The sequence below is a fragment of the Gallus gallus genome, chromosome 4 (genome assembly GCF_016699485.2).
Source record: "Gallus gallus isolate bGalGal1 chromosome 4, bGalGal1.mat.broiler.GRCg7b, whole genome shotgun sequence".
NCBI classification, from domain to species: domain Eukaryota; kingdom Metazoa; phylum Chordata; class Aves; order Galliformes; family Phasianidae; genus Gallus; species Gallus gallus.
This window is the reverse complement of record NC_052535.1, coordinates 3272491-3292563: the sequence shown is the minus strand read 5'-3', so window position 1 is coordinate 3292563 and position 20073 is coordinate 3272491. Positions and strand designations below refer to the sequence as shown.

Below are 20073 nucleotides of genomic sequence, written 5' to 3'. Positions count from 1 at the left end.
TTGGCTTAGCGTGTTCAGTTCTCACCTCAAATGCAGTAAGTTTGAGAGAGGTATTTGTATGTTTGAGTTATTGTTATGAAGACTGAATTAATCGATTAGCCAACACGCTCTCCAGCTTTCTCTCAGAACACCTTCCTTCACACTTGTCAGCCCACAGACACTGGACTATAATTCAGGAGAGCATTTTGGCAGCAATTAAGACAGCACCATATGCTGGCAGGTGTGTGAGGCACAGGGTGCACCTCGCAGTGGCTGGATATCACTCTTAGCAGAACCACGAAGCACCCCAGGGTGAGCAGCATCGCAAAGCTCGAAGTATTCCCACTGTTCTGAATACATGGAGTAGCTACAAAAGAACACAATGTTTTTCACCCCAGATGGGAGACTAGCAGTAATTCTGTGCCCCCATCACTGCTGACACAATCACATGTTCAATATAACCACTTGCTCATCTGCATGGAACTGGGAGGAAGCACTGTGCCTAACCCCTCTGAATGGTATCCTCTGGCATCATTTAGATGAGTAGCTTGCTGCAGAGACTGTAATTACCAATAAAGCAAAGAACCTCACTGCAGCCATCCCTCAGCTGCACAGCTGAGGATAACTACACAGTATTCTCTCTGTGCTGTAAGAAGGCAGCTGCACGGTGGAACATCGGGCAGGCTTCTTGCCATGGCAAAAACCTGTGGTGGAACTATTAAAAATTTCCACTACAAAACCTAAGCAACGTCAGGGCAGATTATGTGCAGGGGAAAACAAGAGACGAGGCAGCTGTTGCTTTGAGGTCAGTAGTGCTCTGTCTCCTCAGTGACATCATCCCTGCTTTTAGAGCAAAGACTTGTCATTTCAGTTTAAGGCTGCTCTCTGTACATATTTCCTACCAGTAAGGAAACCATCAATTTAGAGAGTCTTCTTTGCAGGGCAGCTGTTTGTTATTTAAATTGCCTTCCTCTTCCTAGCCTCTGCTGCTCATTGTGAAAACAATCTTGGTTTACTTAAGCACACTTTGCCTTCTTGCTCGGCTTGCCTGTTGTGATTTGAAGTGCATTGGGCTTAAATTCTGAGAAGGGAAGGATCAAAAGCTGTTTCCAGACTGCATTTTCCAACCCATCTTGGGATGCCCTACAAGAGGGGTGGACACACCCAAACCTGAAACCATCCCTGCACTCCCACTGCCTTTAGAGATGGGATCTGAACTTAAAAGAGGTTGTGTCTTGTTCACAATTAACCTAACACGGGATAAGTCTCACCCTCATGGTAACAGTGATCGTGCTGTTGACATTTGCTTTGTGCAGCCAGCCTTGCTTTATCACACCGCCCTTCTGGGAGCACAGTGATGAGGAATCCTGAAAGAGAGCAAAAGACCAGAAAAAGAGCAGGTCAGCTTAACCGCCTCCCATGTAAAATCCCCCTGGGACACAAGGGTATGTCTGCACTGGAAAGCAATACTGTTAACCACAGTGACGTAGTTAACCCCATAGCGTAGAATGCACGCTTAATATGTACAGCGTTATCACAAGAAAATTCAGAGTCATCTCTTTCCAACAAAGAAACAAGTTAGTTTGGGTCACCCTTCAAAGGAAATATACATCTATGCTGACAGAGCTGCACAGGGGTTTTGCAATGAGGAAATGCATGTTGGTCCTTAGGCATTATTTCAAAAAGCTGGGGAAGTGGGACATTTTCTAGATGGTCCGTTTGGACAGTTGCAAAATGCAGCACTTTGGATTTATTTCATCATTTCCTTTTGCATAAATCAACTTTCCATTTTAAATTGAGGCAGAAGAACACCAAACCCAAATAGCTGCAATGTGACTGACTCTTTTCACATTTATCAAACCAGGAAGTGACCCAGCTGTGCTGTTCCTGGTACTTTGGTGGGATTTCTACCTTTGGTCCTGCCTTGTGCTCCCAGAAAGGGAGAGAAGACCTCCACCCATACCTGGCAATGACCTCCACAAGGGACACAGGGAAGCGAGATGAAAGAAACTTGCCCTGTCCCTTCCAGTGACTCAGCAGCAGAGGTGGACCTGGACTATCTGCCAATGAGCTATCAAGGCACTGCTTTATATCATCTCCTGCATCCGAAACAGCAGCTTTTCAACTCTTTTCTTGCCAGACTTCCAATTAAAAAAAGTTCCTAATGCTTTATTCCCCTGTGTAAAACAACCCACAGTTTCTCCTTCATAATGCTTCACCTTTTTTCATCCAGAGAATTAAGTGAATTCTTTTACACGAATTTCCATTGCATATCCTCATGTAAATGTTCTGTCAGGAAACAGTAACAGAATCCTTTCGATACGGCCAAGCCAAAAGACATAAATGCCAAAATACTGCCAAGGTACTTGGAATACTCCTCCATTGCCAACATCGGTAACTGCATTTGTTTGTGTATTTGGGACACCGATCAGAAGAAAGCAAGCTCCCCAGCACATTGGGATAGCATATCTTTGTCTCTTTAGTTTTTCAGAGGCATGCTGATAAGATACCGCACAGCTCTGTCTCCAGCCAAAAGTAGATACTATTAAGGAGGTAACAGCTCAAGTGAACAACCTACTACCAGCATGGCCAAAAAATTAAAGCCACATCTGACAATACATTTCCATCTAGGAAAAAGCCATCTCAGTCCAGGCAAGAAGCGTGCTGGGACATACATAACAATAAAAGCATGCTGAAATAACTCTCCAGAACTACAGCACTGCAAGAAAGGAACTTCCCTGTTCCTAAGCCTGCTCCTCAGCAGCATCTCATTGCCATGCAGATCTTTAACAGCTGGACTCAACTCCTTACACTGTAATCTAAGTATTCTTAATGCCAAGTGTGTGAATTAAACTTCACATAGGAAAGTGCTACCCTCCTTCTGCAGAAAATGTGATGTGTACAGTAAGTAAGAACTGCGGATTATGAGGCAGAACACAAACCTTTTTAAGAAGAGGACCCTGATATAGTTGTATCTACGTGTATCATGCAGCTGGAAACCAAACCGCCTGCTTTAAATTATGGCCATGAAGAATTTTACTTCGTTTGTCAGTTGGCTTCTTTTTTTTCTTTCCCTCTCTCATTGCTGCACTGAATCAAGTGGAAAAGCCATGACAAACTCGATGGCTCAACTTCCACCTAATTTAGGAGAATCTTGGCTCCAACAGATCATCTTGTCCCACTTTCAACTGAATCAATGTCTCAGTTTTGGCCCCATACCTATAGTATGAAGCACCTCACCAGAAAACCACAGCTGGGAAGTGAATCCTGACTTTGCCTTGTGAAATCAGCTTTTTAACACAACTTAGAGTGGAATATGCAAAACATTTTCCCCTTACCTCATCTTTTTCAAAGTCTTCATCGATTTCAAACACATGGCTTGGAATCTTGTCTGGCCTGAAGGATTTGCTGAAATCACAACACATTTGAATTGTTAATGACCGGGAAACACAGATCCTCTACACCAGCTATCCCATGCCAGTTACACTAGCAAGTTCTGCAGAAGATGCTAGGAGACCTCCACCCCTTACAACTGGAGAGAGCCAACTTCTGAGCGCACCTTGTGGAAGCCAAGTGCAAAGACCATGCAACTAGCTTTCCCTGTTTTAGCTGTTCGTCTCTGCAGAGTTTTTGCTGACTTGCATTTGTGCAACACAGGGATGCAGCAGGCCCATTTGCCTTCCATCTCACTAAAAGAGAAGCCAGATCAGTCTGCAAGATTGTCTGCAAATTTTCGTATGATATGATCAACACTGTTGCTCCATTGCTGCCTCACTTCTCTGCAGGCTCTTCAGAACAGGCCTACTTGGACTGTTTCTCCTAAGCCTGATCAAACCACAGCCCTGTGATCACATATTGGTATTCCAAGGGAGTGTGACACTTACCATGGCAACATCCGAAAGTCTCCTGAGTATTCCTCATATTTGTAGTTCACCACGTGCCAGTCGGAGCTGTAGGTTTTAATGCACTGGAAGGAAAACAATGGAGCTCTTTGAGAGCTACAGCAAGCACAACAAAACCATGCACAATTCCAAAAGGCTATGGGCTGCTGGTTGAGGTAAGCAGTGTTGCTTCACTTATATTGTGCTGCCACACAGAATTTCATAGGAAACTTTTCAGCACGGAGACAAAAATCACACAGCATCTGGCCTAGACACAGCTACTGATTTTGAGTCTACAGAGCTCCAAGACTTTAAAAAAGGAGCAGTGATTTGGGAGGGGATTGCTTTCCAAGAAAGAGCTGATTGCCTGCCCTCAGAACTGCAGCGCTTCTCATTCAATGCTGACCATCACTTTGCATTTATTTCCACTGCCCTTGGAGGGGAAAGGTCCTAGAGAGCAGCATTTGGCAGAACAAACCCGCAGCAGTCAGGATGCAGTGAGGGAGGCTGTGCAGCCCAGCCCAGCCCTGCTGCACACCTGCACCTTGCAGCTCAAGCCACACACAGTGTTTGAGTACAGAACCTGCTGGGAAGAAGCAAAGCACAGGAGGCACATGTGGGAACTAGCTAGTGCAAACACCCTGCCAGCAATCAGCTCTTCCCATGCAGGAAATAACAATCTGCAACCTTGCAGACCAACAGCTACAGCAGAACATCTTGCCTAAGGGAGAAGGTGCTGTGGGCAGGGACCGCTGGACTTTTGCCCCTACCTCTTTGACAAAGAGGCTCTGAGCTTTCTTGAGAGCATCTTCTGGCACTGTAGACTGGACAGTCCTTCTCTGCCGACTGATGACTGAGAGCTGCAGGGAAAAGGGGAAACCGGTTTCAGTGCAAACTGGGTCTCCAGGGTTTGATGCTTGTTTTAAATAAATGCAGTGGGCCCAAACCACCAGGGGGTCATTTCACTTTTATGTGTCAGTAACACAGCCAAAATCAACGTGTGGCCAAGAGTGGAAATTTTCCAAGGTAAGCAGGACTGGAGATGAATGAACCTCCAAGAGGAAAAAACAGCCAGCACAAACTCACAGACACATCTTCGATCGGAAATATCAGCAGGTCCCGGAGGGGATCACTGTAGATCTGAACTTTGCGTTGGAGGATCACGTTCTCATAGTCCAAGGGTTCAACCACTTTGGTTTTTTCCTGTAGGAAAAATAGAAGAGAGTAACAATTACATATATATAAAATAACTAATAGCCAGCATCTTGTGCATTATTTAGTCAGATGTCTTCAAGCTGCGTTCCCAATGGATTGCTCATTTACTCAACAATTGGATGGATGCATGATGCAAGGAAGCACTGGCACGCATGCTTTGCAGTGATGGAAACAAGGGGTTAAGTTATTCAGGCCTGGTTATAAGCTACAGGAAGAAAGCAAGTACTGCACTGCTCTAGCCCAGGCATAGTCTCTAATTTCTTAATGGAGCAAGAAATCCTTCTGGACAGGCTGCAGCTCTAACAGCTGCAAGATCCAGTTTCCTCCAGTACGAGCACAGCTCAGCAGCAACACAGGCTCCTGCACCAGCACTAAGCTGGTTTCACTAGATGAGCTGACGAGAGTCTTTGGAAAGGTGCTGCTGGCAGGATGGGAACAAGATGCCTACAATTCCAGCACAGGGATCTCTCCCTGTGGAAGGAAGATCCCTCTGGAAATGCAGGAGAGCCCTCTGCATAAACCACACCCATGGCTGGAAAACTCTAGAGCCTGGCTTTGCTCTTATTCACATTTCTGGGCAGCAAGAGGAACTTCTCCAAAATCCCTGGAGTCATCATAAAAACTATTAGGAGAATGCCAGCACGTTTTCTCTTGCATTACTTCTGTTCATGCTACAAGGCCAGAAAACAGAGCTTAAAAAAACACCCACAAAAGCAACTTCCAAAGCAGGAAAACATCATCTCAGCTCTCCAGCCCTGGACTTCAGCATTCGTAAGCACAAATCGGGCACTGCAGCTGTGAAAGTTACTCTGTACACCAAAAGCAAACACATGACACCACATGCACATGAATAGTTAAAATAAAAGAGGAAGGAAATTCCAATACATCAATTTTGTCTCTGTTTGAATTCCAGCTAAAAATCTGCTGATGCCTGGCCATGCTATGGGTGGCTCTAACATGTGATGCCAGGCTGGCAGGTACCCATGGGAGAGCATGCTCTTGCAGGTGGGGCTGTCCACTCTTAGAAAAGGAATGTCAGAATCTCCTTAATCATCAGCAAACTTAACTGAATATTTTCACTTGGATGAACTGTTCTCATAGCTCCCAGGCTGTTCCTCCTTTCCAGGCACATACCTGGCAAGCTTGTAATATATGCAGTGAAATACCAGATGGAATATTTTCCCCAAAACACTTCAGAAATGCAAGGAGGGTCCCTCTCACACCATGTTTCTCAGGACTGCATCCCAGCAGCAGGATGACATCCCATCTGCTCACTGAGGAAGGACAGCACGGAGCCTGTGTGCAATCTAACCTGTGTTACCAACATGAGTGATGTCTCAGGGGCACTGCCTTGCTCTGCTTCTGGCTGTCTGCAGAGAATGTCTTACTTCTGACTGGAGAAAGTACACCTCCTGCCCCAGGCATCCTCACATTCAATATGTCTATTTTCCATGCTTGCAGGAATCCAGCAGGGGTTTGCTCAGTTGAAACTTTTCCCTCTTAATCGCTCTTTGGAAAACTTTGCCTCACTCCTAATGCAGTCCTAAAAGAAAACTCCAGAGCCTACAGAGCAGCACTGCAGCATCACAGGGAGCAGCTCACTGGGTCACGGCTGGGGAAGGGCAGTGTGGCCCCAAAGAGAGCCCACACTGTGGTGTGAGAGCTGCCAGCCCCAGCATTGCTTCTGCCCCAGGATCTGAGTTGCACAGGGATCTCACGTAAAAGAAAAGGACTACCAGAAAAACAGGAGTCCCTAAAACCCAGCGGGAAGACGGGGAGAAGGGATCCAGTTTTTCCTCAGTTAGCCTCACACTCCTTAAATGCTTAATTGAATTTGGTTAATCATCCGAAGCACCAGTCTTATTTCATTACAATGCTATGCACTGCTGCGGATTTGCCAAGCCTGGCACGTTAATGTGAATTAACACATCGGGATGCTCCCAAACTGCTCTCCAGTTTGTAGGCATAAGGTCTGGTGTCCCTAAATCTCAACAGCTCTGCTACCATCCCCGCAGCAATTCCACCAGCACCCCCAGCATGAGCTGCCTAAACATGCACCAGCTCACCCTGCCCTAGGTTGAGGGTGAATTAGATTCCTTCTAAGAGCCCTGTGCATTGCCGTGGTGTTAAGTAGTGGTTTTGGGTACTCTGAATTCAGCTGTGTGATGGCCCTTTGCAGCACGACTGCAAGACAACGCTGCATGCGGTGCACCCTGTGTGACATAACGAAGTTGGTTGTCACAGGCCATGAGGGGAACCACAGCAACGTCTCAAAGGATGTAGGTCAGGCCATATGCAAGCAGAGCAACTGCTGAGAAAAGGATGTGGTGTGGCCTCTGCCTGCTGCCACGGAAACACAGACACCTCCGTCAGCCTGTCAGGGCCCTGCAAACAGAGCAGCAGAGCAGGAGGGAGCCCCCTCTCCCCCTCTGGTCCCAGCAGGGCAGGAGATAAAACGCTAAGCCCTGAAAAGCAGATTTTGAAGTCTTAGTTCTTCTGATGAGCAGGGTTCAAGCACACCTCCTGGAGCAGGCTTGGCCCTGCTGCCCGGCGCTGTCACAACAGCAGATGGCACCCACCAAAGCCATTATGAAAGCGAGGAAGAACTATTACACTAAAGCAATTAGAGTCTTAGAAACCACAAATTCCACCACAGGGAAAGCCAATATGCAAGTGCAAAGAAATGCTGCCAGTCCAGCAACAAACCCAACATGTTTCTGCAGGAAAAAAAAACACGGTGCTGCCAAACCAGGCCTGCTCCGGGCAGCAGGGCCTGCGTGAGGGATGGACGGTCAGCAGGGCCTGGCCGGGTCACGAGCTGCTCTTGGACAATGGCACAAGCAGAACAACAACCCGTCTATTACACTATTGACTCTCCACCAAGAAGCAAGCTGGCTGGCATTTTAACAGGAAATTCAATTGAATTGCTTCAACAGAAACATGCCCACAAACGCCAGCGCAAGGCAGCACAAAGAGCCCGGCCCCAGGAAAACCCCATTGAAATGTCCCCAGCCCTGCTGCCCTGAGCCAGCTCCTGTCTGTAGCCATTTGCAAAGCACGTAAAAATCCTTACATTTGCTTTATGAACAAGGGTTCACACATTCAACTGGAAAAGGTTTTTCTATTTTCAACTTTTACGGCTCCGAACGCAGCGGCCACCTGTCTTCTACTGTCCTGCATTTAAACTGTACAAATGTGGTATCGTTGTTATTATGTGAATTATGTTTTCCCGATGCTCTCGTTCTCCCAGAATTACTACAGGTATAACTGCAGTGGCACTACTGTACAGAAAGTGAAGGAAAAATGTTTAATTTGAGGTTATTTTATGACAGAAGCCTAGGGAAAATAATCAGGAATGTGTGCATTTTCAGTGCTTTCAGGCTGGCTCTCATTTAAAACAAACAATACCCAGAGAAGAAAGCAATGTGATGGCAAACCCAGCTGGTTTGGCTCTGCATTAACCAGTTTGCTCATTGCATTGACACCCGCCCCGCGTGGGCTGACAGCTCACTTTTCCCCCTGCTCAGCAGAAGGCAGCCCCAGAAGAACTCACAACCCCAGAAGAACCCACAACTCCGGCATAACGACCTCACCACACTCAGCTTTCACTTCTCCCCTATGGTCCCCAGTGGGTACGATGCGTGGCCATCCCTGCCTCCACCAAAACACTCCAGGGCTCAGCAGCACCTGGCAACAAGGCAGTTTTTCAATTCCTCAGAAGTGAAGCTTGACCCAGCACCACAAAACCCACCCTCATAATGCAGCTAGAGACAGAAGTGACCTGTATATGGAAAGTGATGCTTCTCTGAAGTGTCTGAAAGAAGAGGAAACAGCACGGATCTTATGTACATATCAGTGTACTGTCTCAGACTCTTCCCAAAATCTAGCGAGCATTTTACTGCCCATTTACTACTTCATCTGCAACCTAGTAATACACTTAGGTGCAGCACCTAGCAAAGCATAGATATTAAAATAAATCCCATAGGACCAACAGGGTGAAATACACAGAAAATAGGAGACAAATTCAAAATGGGGAATTGATTCAAAGCTCAAGAGGCAAAAAAGAAGAAGCACGTGTCCCTTGGCCATAACAACCACAGACACAGCGCTTCTGAGAACAGCATCAGCCCAGGGAGGGACCCTTTCCTACCACAATACATAGTACATAACCTGCAAATTCAGAGAGACCACTCAGACGGAGAAGAGAATTCCCCAGTTAGGGCGTTGCTCATGAAACCTGGAGGTCATGGGAAAGTTTATATGGAATCTGGGAACCAAGAAGCCCACTTGGCAACCCCCATGGGCACATGGAGGTGAGGGATTTCACTCCATAGAAAAGCTTTTCCAAAGGCAGGGGATCAGAGGCCAGCAGTCACGGCACTCTCAGACCATGTAGTCCTAACGTGGTTTTTTGTTTAAGTAGCACATCTGTGGCTCTTCACTTTCTCAGCCCCCAGCTCCAGCACTGCCATCTGATCGCATTTGCAGGCTCTAGCTCCAGCTTGCAGGCAGGCTGGAGCGCTTCGTTTAAAAAAGCCTAGATTCACACATAATTCATCATCTCAGGAGCCTGGGCAGAAGGAAGAACAACAGAAAGTGAGAAACGCTTTGCTTAACTATCCAACATCTGGAACCATCGTAACACAGTACAAAGCCAAACAGCATCTTCGGCCCAATACCTTCAGAAGCAGAGGAGAGAGGAAAGAGGTGGGAACAGAGCAACAGGGGAGGAAGGGCAAGCAGGGCGGCAGCGTTAGTCAGCACAGATGGCAGCAGGCACAACACGACGCAGCCTCGCTGCTGCCAAGTGCTTTGCAAGCTTCTCAGCACAGCCACGATCAGAGGAGAAGCCAGGAGGGAGGCAAAGATGCAGCTCTCATGGGATGGTGCTGCAAACATGGCTGTCAGCTGGATGGAACTGCAGGGCCCACGGTGAGCTGCGCAGACATGGGCTACGGTAAAACCACAGGGAGGAAAAACAGTCAATAAGGCTGGGTATGAGCAGGCCAAGACTATTTTTATGCTGTCTAGAGAGAAGGAGGTTTAAAAACACAAGGCAAATGCCCGGACAGGAATCCTAGCTGTGCTGGAGGCACAAAGCCCTGTGACATAGGAAGAGTCTGCAGGACTTGGCCACAATTCTGGCCCAAAACCCTGGGAGAGCTTTGTATGAAGGACATAAGGGGGTTACAGGCAGAGGGGATGGCTACTGTGGGGAAGCTCTTAAGAAAGCTGAGTTGAGCCTGGAGATGGGTTAGAGAAAAGCAGGGCCCAGGAGGCACTGGGGAGAGAGAAAGGAAGGGGTTCGGCTCATCTGTTTGCTCCTGTCCCAGAAGCAAACAGATCCTACCTCTGGCAGTGTGGGCTCCCTGGCGAGATGCTAGGTGATGCCTTCAGCAGAGGAACCCAGTGCTGCTCATCTCATATCCTGGAAACAGCCATATCCCAGCTGTGGTCCAGGCAGGCACAGCAGACTCTTCCTTCCCCAGTCCCCGGCACTCCCCCAGAAGCACTTCCACACAAGGCTGCTGTAACCCCTCTCTCCCTCTTCTCTGCACTGAACAGAGATGGCTGGCTCTGCCTGGCGTGCTCACTGAAATAAGAAGTCAAGTGATAGGAAAGGGAGGACGGGCGCACGGTTATGGCACCCAGCAAGAAAACATCTGCAGTGAAAATTACTCATGTTTTCCATTCCAAAGTGCAGAGCTCAAGTCCTGCACAAAGCAGTCTCACTGCCCACACCTGCCTGCTCCTGCAGGACAGGGCACACAGGGCAGAGGCCTCAGCTGAGCACTCTGAGGCAGATCCTGACATCCAAATGAAAGAACGTGATGACGGATTACTGCCAAAAAAAAAAAAGAAAAACCAACACCCCACACCAGATCAAGTCACTGCAACCGTTCCTTTCCACCCTGCCTCTGGCCTCTTTTGCTGTGTGCACTGAGGCCAGCACAGGCTGGGTTCTGGGCTGCTGCATGTTGCCAGTTTGCACTCATTTGGGATTGAATCCAAGCTGGTGAACCCAGCTCGGAACCATGCATCGATTGAAACTTGGATGTCCCCTTTTTCAATGTTATGTTCAATTCTGTAACCAAAAAGGAAGTGTTTTAGTTATCAGCATTGTCTTTGAGAGCATCAGTTCAAGATAAAGGCTTGGAGAAAGCTTGACAAAATGGTCAAAAAGTTGATGTCAGGGGAGACACATAAGCATTTATCTATTATTACTGCTCAGTCCTGGCAAATAAAAGTGAGTCAGGATCTGAAGCACCTTCAGACTGCCTTAGAGACGATAGAAAATCAGGATAACCTTCATTTTCCTTCCACTTATTTAGCATTGGATTCCACACTTGACAGTCTTTAGGAGATCACATTATGAAGCTCAGATCTGCAACCACAAGGGCCAGAGATGGTGCTTTTTTTCCTGAAAGCTGAGAAACTTGCACAATCACTTGAGCTAAAGGAAACAGCCGTTCAACAGAGCGTTGGGTTTGCAAGCAACCTGTGCATGTCACCTCTGGAAACAGCACCCCAGTCAAATAGGAAACGCACCACCAGAGGCTGGTTGTAGCTGGGACATGCCACAGCATCTCCAGTCCCCAGATACACCCAAAATCCCACTTCTCCCTGCACGCATGGGTACATCCTGGCTCGAACCCAGCCCTGCTGCCCATGAAACAGAGCTCAGCGCATCCCTGCGGAGCTGCATCTGCATCCAGCTGAGCATCTGCTGCAGAGAGTGAGAGAGATGGAAACGCAGCGCTGCTCTGATTTTCTCCTCTGAAAATAATAACACTAGTAGAAATTGGCAAAAAGCTCCTGGTTTCCATGGGACAGATGAATTTCTGCCAGACATGAATTCTCAAAACATTCTGTAAGCGCAGGCATGCTAAAAAAGGGGAACTAGTAATTACAACAACAATAACACTTGTTATTTATATAAGCTCTTAACTGGAGCACCCCAAAGTGATTTTTAGATGTCACTGCTATTTCATCATTTATTTATGTAGCACACGTTTTATATTTAGCATCCAGTTCCAGAAGAACCAACTTCAGAACATCTTAAAACAATTAATTGTACATAAGCAGAACCCCTCCCTTTCCTGCCTGCTCCCAAAACTCCTTGTTTTTCACTCAAGAAACCTCATGCTCTGGGCCAAGCCAGCCCTGCAGCCACTCCTGCAGGCAAACCACGGCCGGGGGCTCACCCCAGTCCCTGCAGCAGTGCTGCATGGAACCAGAGCAGGAAGTCACAGATGGGTTTTGGGTTGCCTTAGCAATAAGGTGAACACCCACAACAGTGAAGTCAAGCCCCAGAGATGTCAGTGGTGATTGAAACAGCTCAGGAAGTTGTCTGCATAGCTCCCATCTCAGCTCTGGCTGCGGTAGCTGCGAAGTTAAATGGTTTTCTCCCCAGTAAGTACTGTGTGGCTGCGTGCTCTATAGCTGCTGGGCAGGCTCTGCAGTGCTTCAGTCCAGCCAAAATGCTGCTCTTGGTGGAGGCACCTCCAAGCTTCCCCAGAATGAAGACATCCGTACGAATGTCAGCATTATGCAAAGAGACAAAGGAGCACAGGGGAAAAGGTTGAATGTAACTTTCCAAACCATTGCAGGAGGAGGTGACCTGGGGAAGCTAGGTTTGCCTTCCTGAAACCCAGCTTTGTGCTGCATCCAGCCCTCCCTACCACCTTCCTCCAGGAGATGAAGGCTCCTTTCACCTCTCCTGACTCAGCGGCTCTGCAGATGCATGGGGTTGAACTGCACAAAATTCGCCACTCACAGATTCACCACTTCCACCAAACACCTGAGAAATGGGTGAGCCACAGCTTTTGCTATGCTTTGAGACATCAAACATTGAGTATCCCTCGGGTACACCCACCCCAAGCGCTCAGCGTGCAAGCTGTGGTCCTGCCCTCTATCTGAGCTCTCCTAGCACAGTACAGCTCCAACCCACGTCCCAGGCTCCCAACCACCACCAAAATACAACCCTAAGTATGGCTGTCACAGAAAAAAAGCTATAGCACCACGACATGACCAGGTCCTAACTTTATCCAGGAGAGAAGCCGTCCTTCCAGCTGCACCTTTGCCATGTCCCTACTGAGGGGATGGAGAGGCCAGGCTGCTGCAGTGGGGATGTCACTCAGTATGAAGTTAGGGCAGGAGGAAGGAGCAAGGATACTCTGGACCCAAGCAGTGATCTCCTTCCACACAGCCACTCCCCAAGGACAGCCCCGTGACAGGAGTTATTAATAGGAGAGAGAAAGAAATTGCATTTCAGCAAGAAAGGAGAGAGGGGTGAGAAAGGGGTTAGGAACAAGCAGACCTGACCCCATTAGAGAAGCAGCGGGAGGCAGAAAAAAGCTGTAAAGATGAGACAGGGCTGCACTAAAGGGAAGAGCCAGCAACGGAGAGCTTTGATTTGCAATTTTTAAGGGAATAAAAGAGACAGAGGAAGACGGGGACAGAGAATCATACTCCAGTATTTCTAAGATGACAGCAGTGCTCACAAAGGCACACAAACCCACCCTTCTCTTCCTTGGCCAGAACAGGAACGGGGAGGCCAATTAAGCAGGGAAACCTAAACCCACAGCCCTAAGACCGGTTGCTCTTCAGCTGCTGTGTGCGATTGTGATTTGCATTCCCAGGCCGTAGAAATGTCAAAAGCTTTGTGTAATTCTGCATCATTAGAGATGAGAAATCAGTGTGCAAAGAGCTAAATGGAATCACGTAAGAGCCACCAAACTGCCTGTATAAAAGGATGCTATAATATGCACTCCAGCAGCCCAACTTCAAAAGCTCCTGGTCCTCAGGGGGGGTACACTGCAAATATCTCCAGATACCAGAAAGGGCTGAAACAAATCCCCCCAGCCATCCCCTCACTGGATTTTGAGCACACCAAATCCCCATCCGCATTGCTGGCAGTCGGCCGCCGGCATTGCTGACAACCATCTGCTCCAGGCACTGCCGGTGGCAGGTCGGGGCAGATGCTGTCAGTGTGGGGACACCTGCATCTCCATGGCACTGCCTCCAGCACAGAACCAACCACCCTCAGCTTTACCCAACGAGCACAAAAAGCACAGCCATAGAGTTTGCAAGATGTGGCAAGAGGTGCATGCGCAGAGCTCACATCCTCAGAGCCTTCCTATAACGAGCTCATGGAAACCTACTTCAAGGATGCTTTGGGAAGGATAAAACTTATTGTCTACGTGAAGCTTGTCAGAGCCTTCAAAAACCTCAGGAAGTGGCCACACTGAGCACGGCCCATCCTACAGTGCCCATATCGCAGCATAAGGAGGCATTGTTCTCTCTCCCAGACTGAGTGTCAGTGGGAGATGCTCTGGAGATCTGTAGGAAGCAGCCCCAGGTGGTTGCGTGGTGTGCAGGCCTTGCTGCCCTCTGCAAAGCGATGCCCTTCACCCAGAGCACAACTGCTGTGCACTCAGGCAGGAGCAGCCCCGACCACTTGCACTGCACGCACAACCCAGGGCCATTTAGCACTGAGCTAAATGAGGTCCTTGACAGCAAGAACACCGACTCAGGAAGGCAAGTGATTAATTTTAAGAAGGCGTTTCAGTGTTTTCTATGAGTAATAACCTCACTGTGAGCACTTCCACAGAAGTCACCCGAGCACGCGGTGGTGGCACTCCGGAGGCAAAACTCCCACTGAAGCAGGGGCAGAATTTCCTCCCATGTCTTCAATACGTCTCTTTTGCTATTGAAGTTATGCAAACACAGCATATCGACTGCACCCAAAGGGGAACATGCATATATTCCGCGTCTCTCTTGAGCACTGAGATCGCTACAAGCACTGCACACAAACAGCCTTCACACTGATCAAAGTGAATTTAGCTTATTAAAGGAGGATTCTATGCAGAAAGCTGATCTCCTCTGCAGGAGTATAAATTCAGTCGCATATAATATAGATTAAGCTGTTAGAAAAACACAGAGAGAACAAAGTGCCTTTTTGCTTCCAGTCAAAACCTCCTCAACATCACTCTTTGGAAGCTTTTTATCTCCTGTTTGGTGTCCGCCTGAAACCAAACGGTACACAGAAGCCCAGCCCAGCCCGGATCAAACAGAACCCATCTCCTCCTGGCATGCGGCCCACAGCCTCATGCCAAAGCTGCCAGCAGCACCACGTAACACAGAAAAGAAGGCACTCTCACATCTGGATGGCATGAATCAGCGTGGGTTGCATGCAGATGATCTCCCACGCTGCAGTTGCTGGGAGCTGATGTGCTGGCAGACACATGGTCAAAGCTGGGAGCTTGCCCGGGTGCATGGGGCTCAGTCCTGCAGCCACATCCCACTGCACGGCACGCACGTCACCAAGCAGTGCTACTGAGCTGGCCAGTATCCAGCATGGGGAAAGCCTGCTGCCCAGATACGGTGCTCCCAGTCCGTGTCCTTTGGCAAAGCTGTGAATGTATCTCCAGTTAAGAAAAGCGGAGTGCTTGTAGGAGACTGAGCATTGCCACCAGATTACTTGTTTTGGCAGCACAGTGGGAAAATGGACTGTCTGCGTTTCGTCAAACGTTTGCTCCTTTGGTCTTATCTCTCTCACGCATTTTATTTCGCTGTCACAACTCTGAGAATGACACCTTTGGAAAGCTTGCAACTTGCTCGAGACAACCCTCTCCCATTGGTACTCAGCCACTGCTGACTGCATGGCTCCTGGGATGAGGGGAGGCCCAGGAGAGGCCCAACTCCATCTTCTCAGGTCAGATATTAGGTAGAATTTCTTCTCCAAAAGAGCAGTGCTGCAGTGGCACAGGGCTGCCCAGGGAGTGGTGGGGTCACCGTCCCTGGAGGTGTTCCAGAACTGTGGGGATGTGGCACTGAGGGATGTGGTTATGGGCATGGTGGGGGTGGGTTGGGGTTGGACTTGGAGATCTTAGTGGACTTTTCCAACCTTAACGTTTCTATGATTCACCCAAAGAAACAAGTCACCCCAGGCAGCTGGTCCGGCTTCCATGCAGAAGGCAGAGCCTTTGCTGTGCTGCAGCACCACAAGATTACGGCTCTCATTCATGTGCATTCTGCTCAACTCTACAACACCACAATCAGTTTTGGGGGAAAGCTAAAATGAGGCAAAGGAGAGGTGCAGGGACTCCTCCACCAGACCACAGGGTGCACATCCACATCCCTGGGGTACAGGCTGGGCTCCATCCCATGGCACTGCTGTGGTTGCACAGGTCCCACGTTGGTTGGCAGCTCACTGTGGGCTCCTCACCACCCTCCCATAATAGTAAAATCCCAAGTGTGGAGAGAAGGGGAGAAAGGAGGTTTCATTGAAGACCTGAGCCAAGAACAACAGTGTCCATTCACTGCCAGAGGTCCTCTGGCTGCTCTCCTTGAGCTCCAACCTGGATCCTTCTCCTAGAGTTCAATACTTCAGCTATGAATTTGTAGTTTGAACGCAGTATTTTACTATTGGTGCCCCAAGGTTCAAACTGCACGTAATCACATAGCTAAGAATGGTTTAATTTACCACACTTAGGCCTGTTCCTCTCTCTAACCACATCTTAAAACTTTCCTTCATTGCTTTGCACACCATTTATCGCACCAGCCAATTTAATGCTTCTGCTAAATTTGTCTACTGAAACAGTGACTTTGTTTGTTGGTTATTCTGTCAAACTTCCATCCATTGATTTATAACCAGTTGCATGCATCAAGGACCATTCAAAGCTGAAGCTGATACAGTCTGCCCTGCAGCTTTGCAAAGAAGAGTGGGAAGAAAAAAAATCAGGGTTCTTGTGGTGCTGCTCTATAGGGCTGTGTGTACTTTCAAGGGATTCCTGCTGAAGCCTTTTGTCTCACCAAAAGCTCCTCTACACAGCGCATCATAGAATCATAGAGTGGCCTGGGTTGAAAAGGACCGCCATGACCATCTGGTTTCAACCCCCCTGCTATGTGCAGGGTCACCAACCAGCAGACCAGGCTGCCCAGAGCCACATCCAGCCTGGCCTTGAATGCCTCCAGGGATGGGGCATCCACAACCTCTTTGGGCAACCTGTTCCAGTGCGTCTGTGAACATAACGCAATGCCAGAATGCCAGCCAGGAATGCCATTGGGAACAGCAGCACGGGAAGGGGAACAGAAGAGCACCAAGTGAAAGCTGCACTTCATCCTTCTTCATCCACAGGGACTGAGGTGTCTCTGGGCTCCCTGCCACAGCTGGGTGCTACAGATCAGGACTACAGCCCCACTTGTAACAAGAGCAACACTGACTGCACCCCAGCAGCTGGTGCAAAGGAGGGACACGGGTACCCCAGGGCACCTGGGGAAGGCCAGAGTGAAGCACGGGACAGATCCTCATTGCTCTTTCCATCCCATCCCTTTCACAGACACAAAGAAGAGAAGTTACCAGCCAAGCCATGACTGACTTGACTCCAGGCTTGCACACCAAAGAGAGGAATAAATATTCTCCTTCTACTATACCAGCATAACTGGGGAACCAGGAACAGAAAGAGCACGACACGAGCTGCACTGCACCTGCAGGACTGCACTTTGGGAGCTGCCTCTCTGCCTCACAGCGTTCCTGCCTGGAAATGCATCTCCTCTAACACACAAATTACAGCTCCATGCAGGCTGACCTTTTCCATGACGTTAAAGGTTCTCCTCACAGAGATGTTTTCATTTAGCAGTATTTCATCCACAGACTGTGAATGGCTTCTTATTCCAGACAGTTCCTCCTCCTGAGGGAGTGCTCCAGGTGCCCCAAGTGCTGAACTCCACCATACAGTGATAGAGCTTCATGGCACCCACTCTCCCTTGGGAGGAAGATGAGTGCCCTGGTGCACACAGTGCTAGCTCTGCGCCCCACACTTTGTTCTCATCCGTGCTCACCTTCAGTTTCCTATGGACTCAACTACAGCCAGATCACAGACATCAACCTCATCCCTTTCTTACAAAGAGTGAAGGGAGAGGAACCACCTTTTCCCTGGAGCTCCCTGAGGAGCACGCTCCTCACCCCTCGTCACTGAGGGAGTCCAAAGTGCTAACCAAGACAGTCCTTCAAGCTCACACCACCTCCTTTCCCACTCTCCAAATGCTGCAGTATCCTATGGCTCTTCCCAGGGATGCAGAAGTGCTGGGATTTATCCCCTTGCTGCTGAACTGTCAAAAGCAGGAAACTCTGCCAAGAGCAGGAATCAGAGCCACCTGCCCTATCCTCTTCTGGTGCTTGGCTGCAAACACAGCGAGCAGAGCAGCAGCTCTGGGGATTTGCCTTTCTGAAAGAGAATGAGAGAGAGCTGGCAGAGGTGGTGAAGGCAATGAAACCCTGGAGAGGCTCAGAAAGAGAGTGGCTGCTGAACTCTGCCAGCTCCTGTAGGCTGCTGTCAGGGTTTCATTTATTTTCATCTGCAATCTCATCCATCCCTCCAGGCTCTGACAGAGGGCACATGGCACATTGTGCCACCGTTTGCCTGTAGGATACCAAAACTCTTGAGGTTCTAAACAAGAGGTTCCATTCGTTATTATGAAGCATTTATCTATACGTATTGTTGATGAAAGAGTGAAAGCAAACCCCACGGGAGCCTGTAAGGACATAGGAAACAATAGCACTGACACAAGGAAACCAGATTGGATTGTCACCATGACTTTTTTTGGCCTTAGGAATTAGAAAATTTACAAGAAAACTCTATTTTATTAAGAACTTTTAAAACCTCTCCATCTATTTGGCTCACACATAATTTGATGTTCTAGTTGAGAATGAACAGGATTTATTCACTCAACTTGTACTGCACTTTCTGCATGCCCCATTTCCTAACCTTCCATCAAAGTCAAGGTCAAGTGTGATTGCACGCTGGAGTAATTCAATGAGCAACGGTGAAACACATCCAACAGAGCTCTGGGAAGCTTTGAACTGCCCCCAGCATCCCCCTGGGGTACTGCAGCCAACATTTGCACAGCTGTGCACACAACAAAGGCAACCTGCTGCAGCATCCCACATGTAGGGATGAAAGCACGTGGCTTTCATGCCAGATGTTGGGGCACAGTTTGTGGGATGCTTACAGCAACGCCAGTGGCTCTTGCCAGGCTGTACCCTTCAGTCCCACCCTGTTTGTTTACCAGCTTCTCAGTGCCCGCGCCTTATCAGGATGAGCTCCAGTACCTGCTTGCTCATTGCCCTGCACAGATGGATCCTCATTGATTTGTGCTCCCACTACACAAGTACCACCTAACTAACCCAAGGTGACAGAAGCATCGCTTCCTGCCATCCTCACACCTCTGGAGCACGTTCAGATAGGCACAGAGATGGCAGGTGGCAAATGGGGCTGAACGCAGAATGGCACTGCACGACCCATAGGAAAGATTACCCGAAGAGGGCATTGTGCTCCTGCCCTGCTGCCCTCCCCCATCTCCTGCCCGGCCCAGCCGCGCCCTGCCCGGCCCTTCTCCCTCACCCATAGCTCCTCATCCCCTGCCCATCCCTTTCCTCTTCCTCTTCCCCCGCTCTGAGCATCCCCTGCCCATCTCCGTCCCTTCCGCTGCCGCTCCCCCGGGCTGGGAGCTGCCCAAGGTACCGCTGCACCGCGCCGTGCCGTACCGCGCCGTACCGAACCGGGGCTCCCCGCCTCGCCACTCACCAGCGCGAAGGAGCTTCGCACCGCCTCCGAGACGCTCTGCCGAAGCTCGGCGGCCGTGCCCGGCTTGCTGAGCCGCTTCGTGAACTTCCTCACTTCCGACATGGCGACATGGTCCGAGCGGATCCGAGCCGAGCGGGGCCGCGCCGCGGGCTGCTGCCTCCCAGCGCCGGGCGGGGCCGGGCCGGGCGGAGCCGCTGAGCGGCGGGCGGGGACGAGGAGGGACCGAGCTCAGCCCCCGCCCCGGCCCGGCCCCGCTTTGTCCCCTCAGCAGGTGCTGGGCACTCCCCGGCCGCAGAGAGCAGGGCTTACAGGCGTTTCCGTGCCGTTAGGGATGATGCTCCACACGCAGCTCTCCCCAAAGTGCGTCCCTGCTGCCTTCCTGTAAGGTTAAGCTGGATGCAGGACGA

The 20073-nt window shown here is 49.3% G+C and overlaps 1 protein-coding gene across 3 annotated transcripts in view; it reads right to left on the bottom strand.

The window, feature by feature from the left end:
* The window catches only part of DOCK11 (dedicator of cytokinesis 11), a 70042-nt gene extending 50214 nt beyond the window's left edge, over window positions 1-19828 (bottom strand). For all 3 annotated transcript variants that reach the window (XM_015278441.4, XM_015278442.4, XM_015278443.4), the window contains exons 1-6: window positions 19667-19828; window positions 4947-5063; window positions 4631-4720; window positions 3864-3946; window positions 3318-3387; window positions 1251-1346 (exon numbers count right to left, since the gene is read on the bottom strand). In XM_015278441.4, coding sequence (XP_015133927.2) covers window positions 1251-1346; window positions 3318-3387; window positions 3864-3946; window positions 4631-4720; window positions 4947-5063; window positions 19667-19768 — 558 coding nt within the window. In that variant the 5' untranslated portion in view covers window positions 19769-19828. The remainder of the gene's footprint in view (window positions 1-1250; window positions 1347-3317; window positions 3388-3863; window positions 3947-4630; window positions 4721-4946; window positions 5064-19666) is intronic.
* Between the last annotated feature and the right edge of the window lie 245 nt (window positions 19829-20073).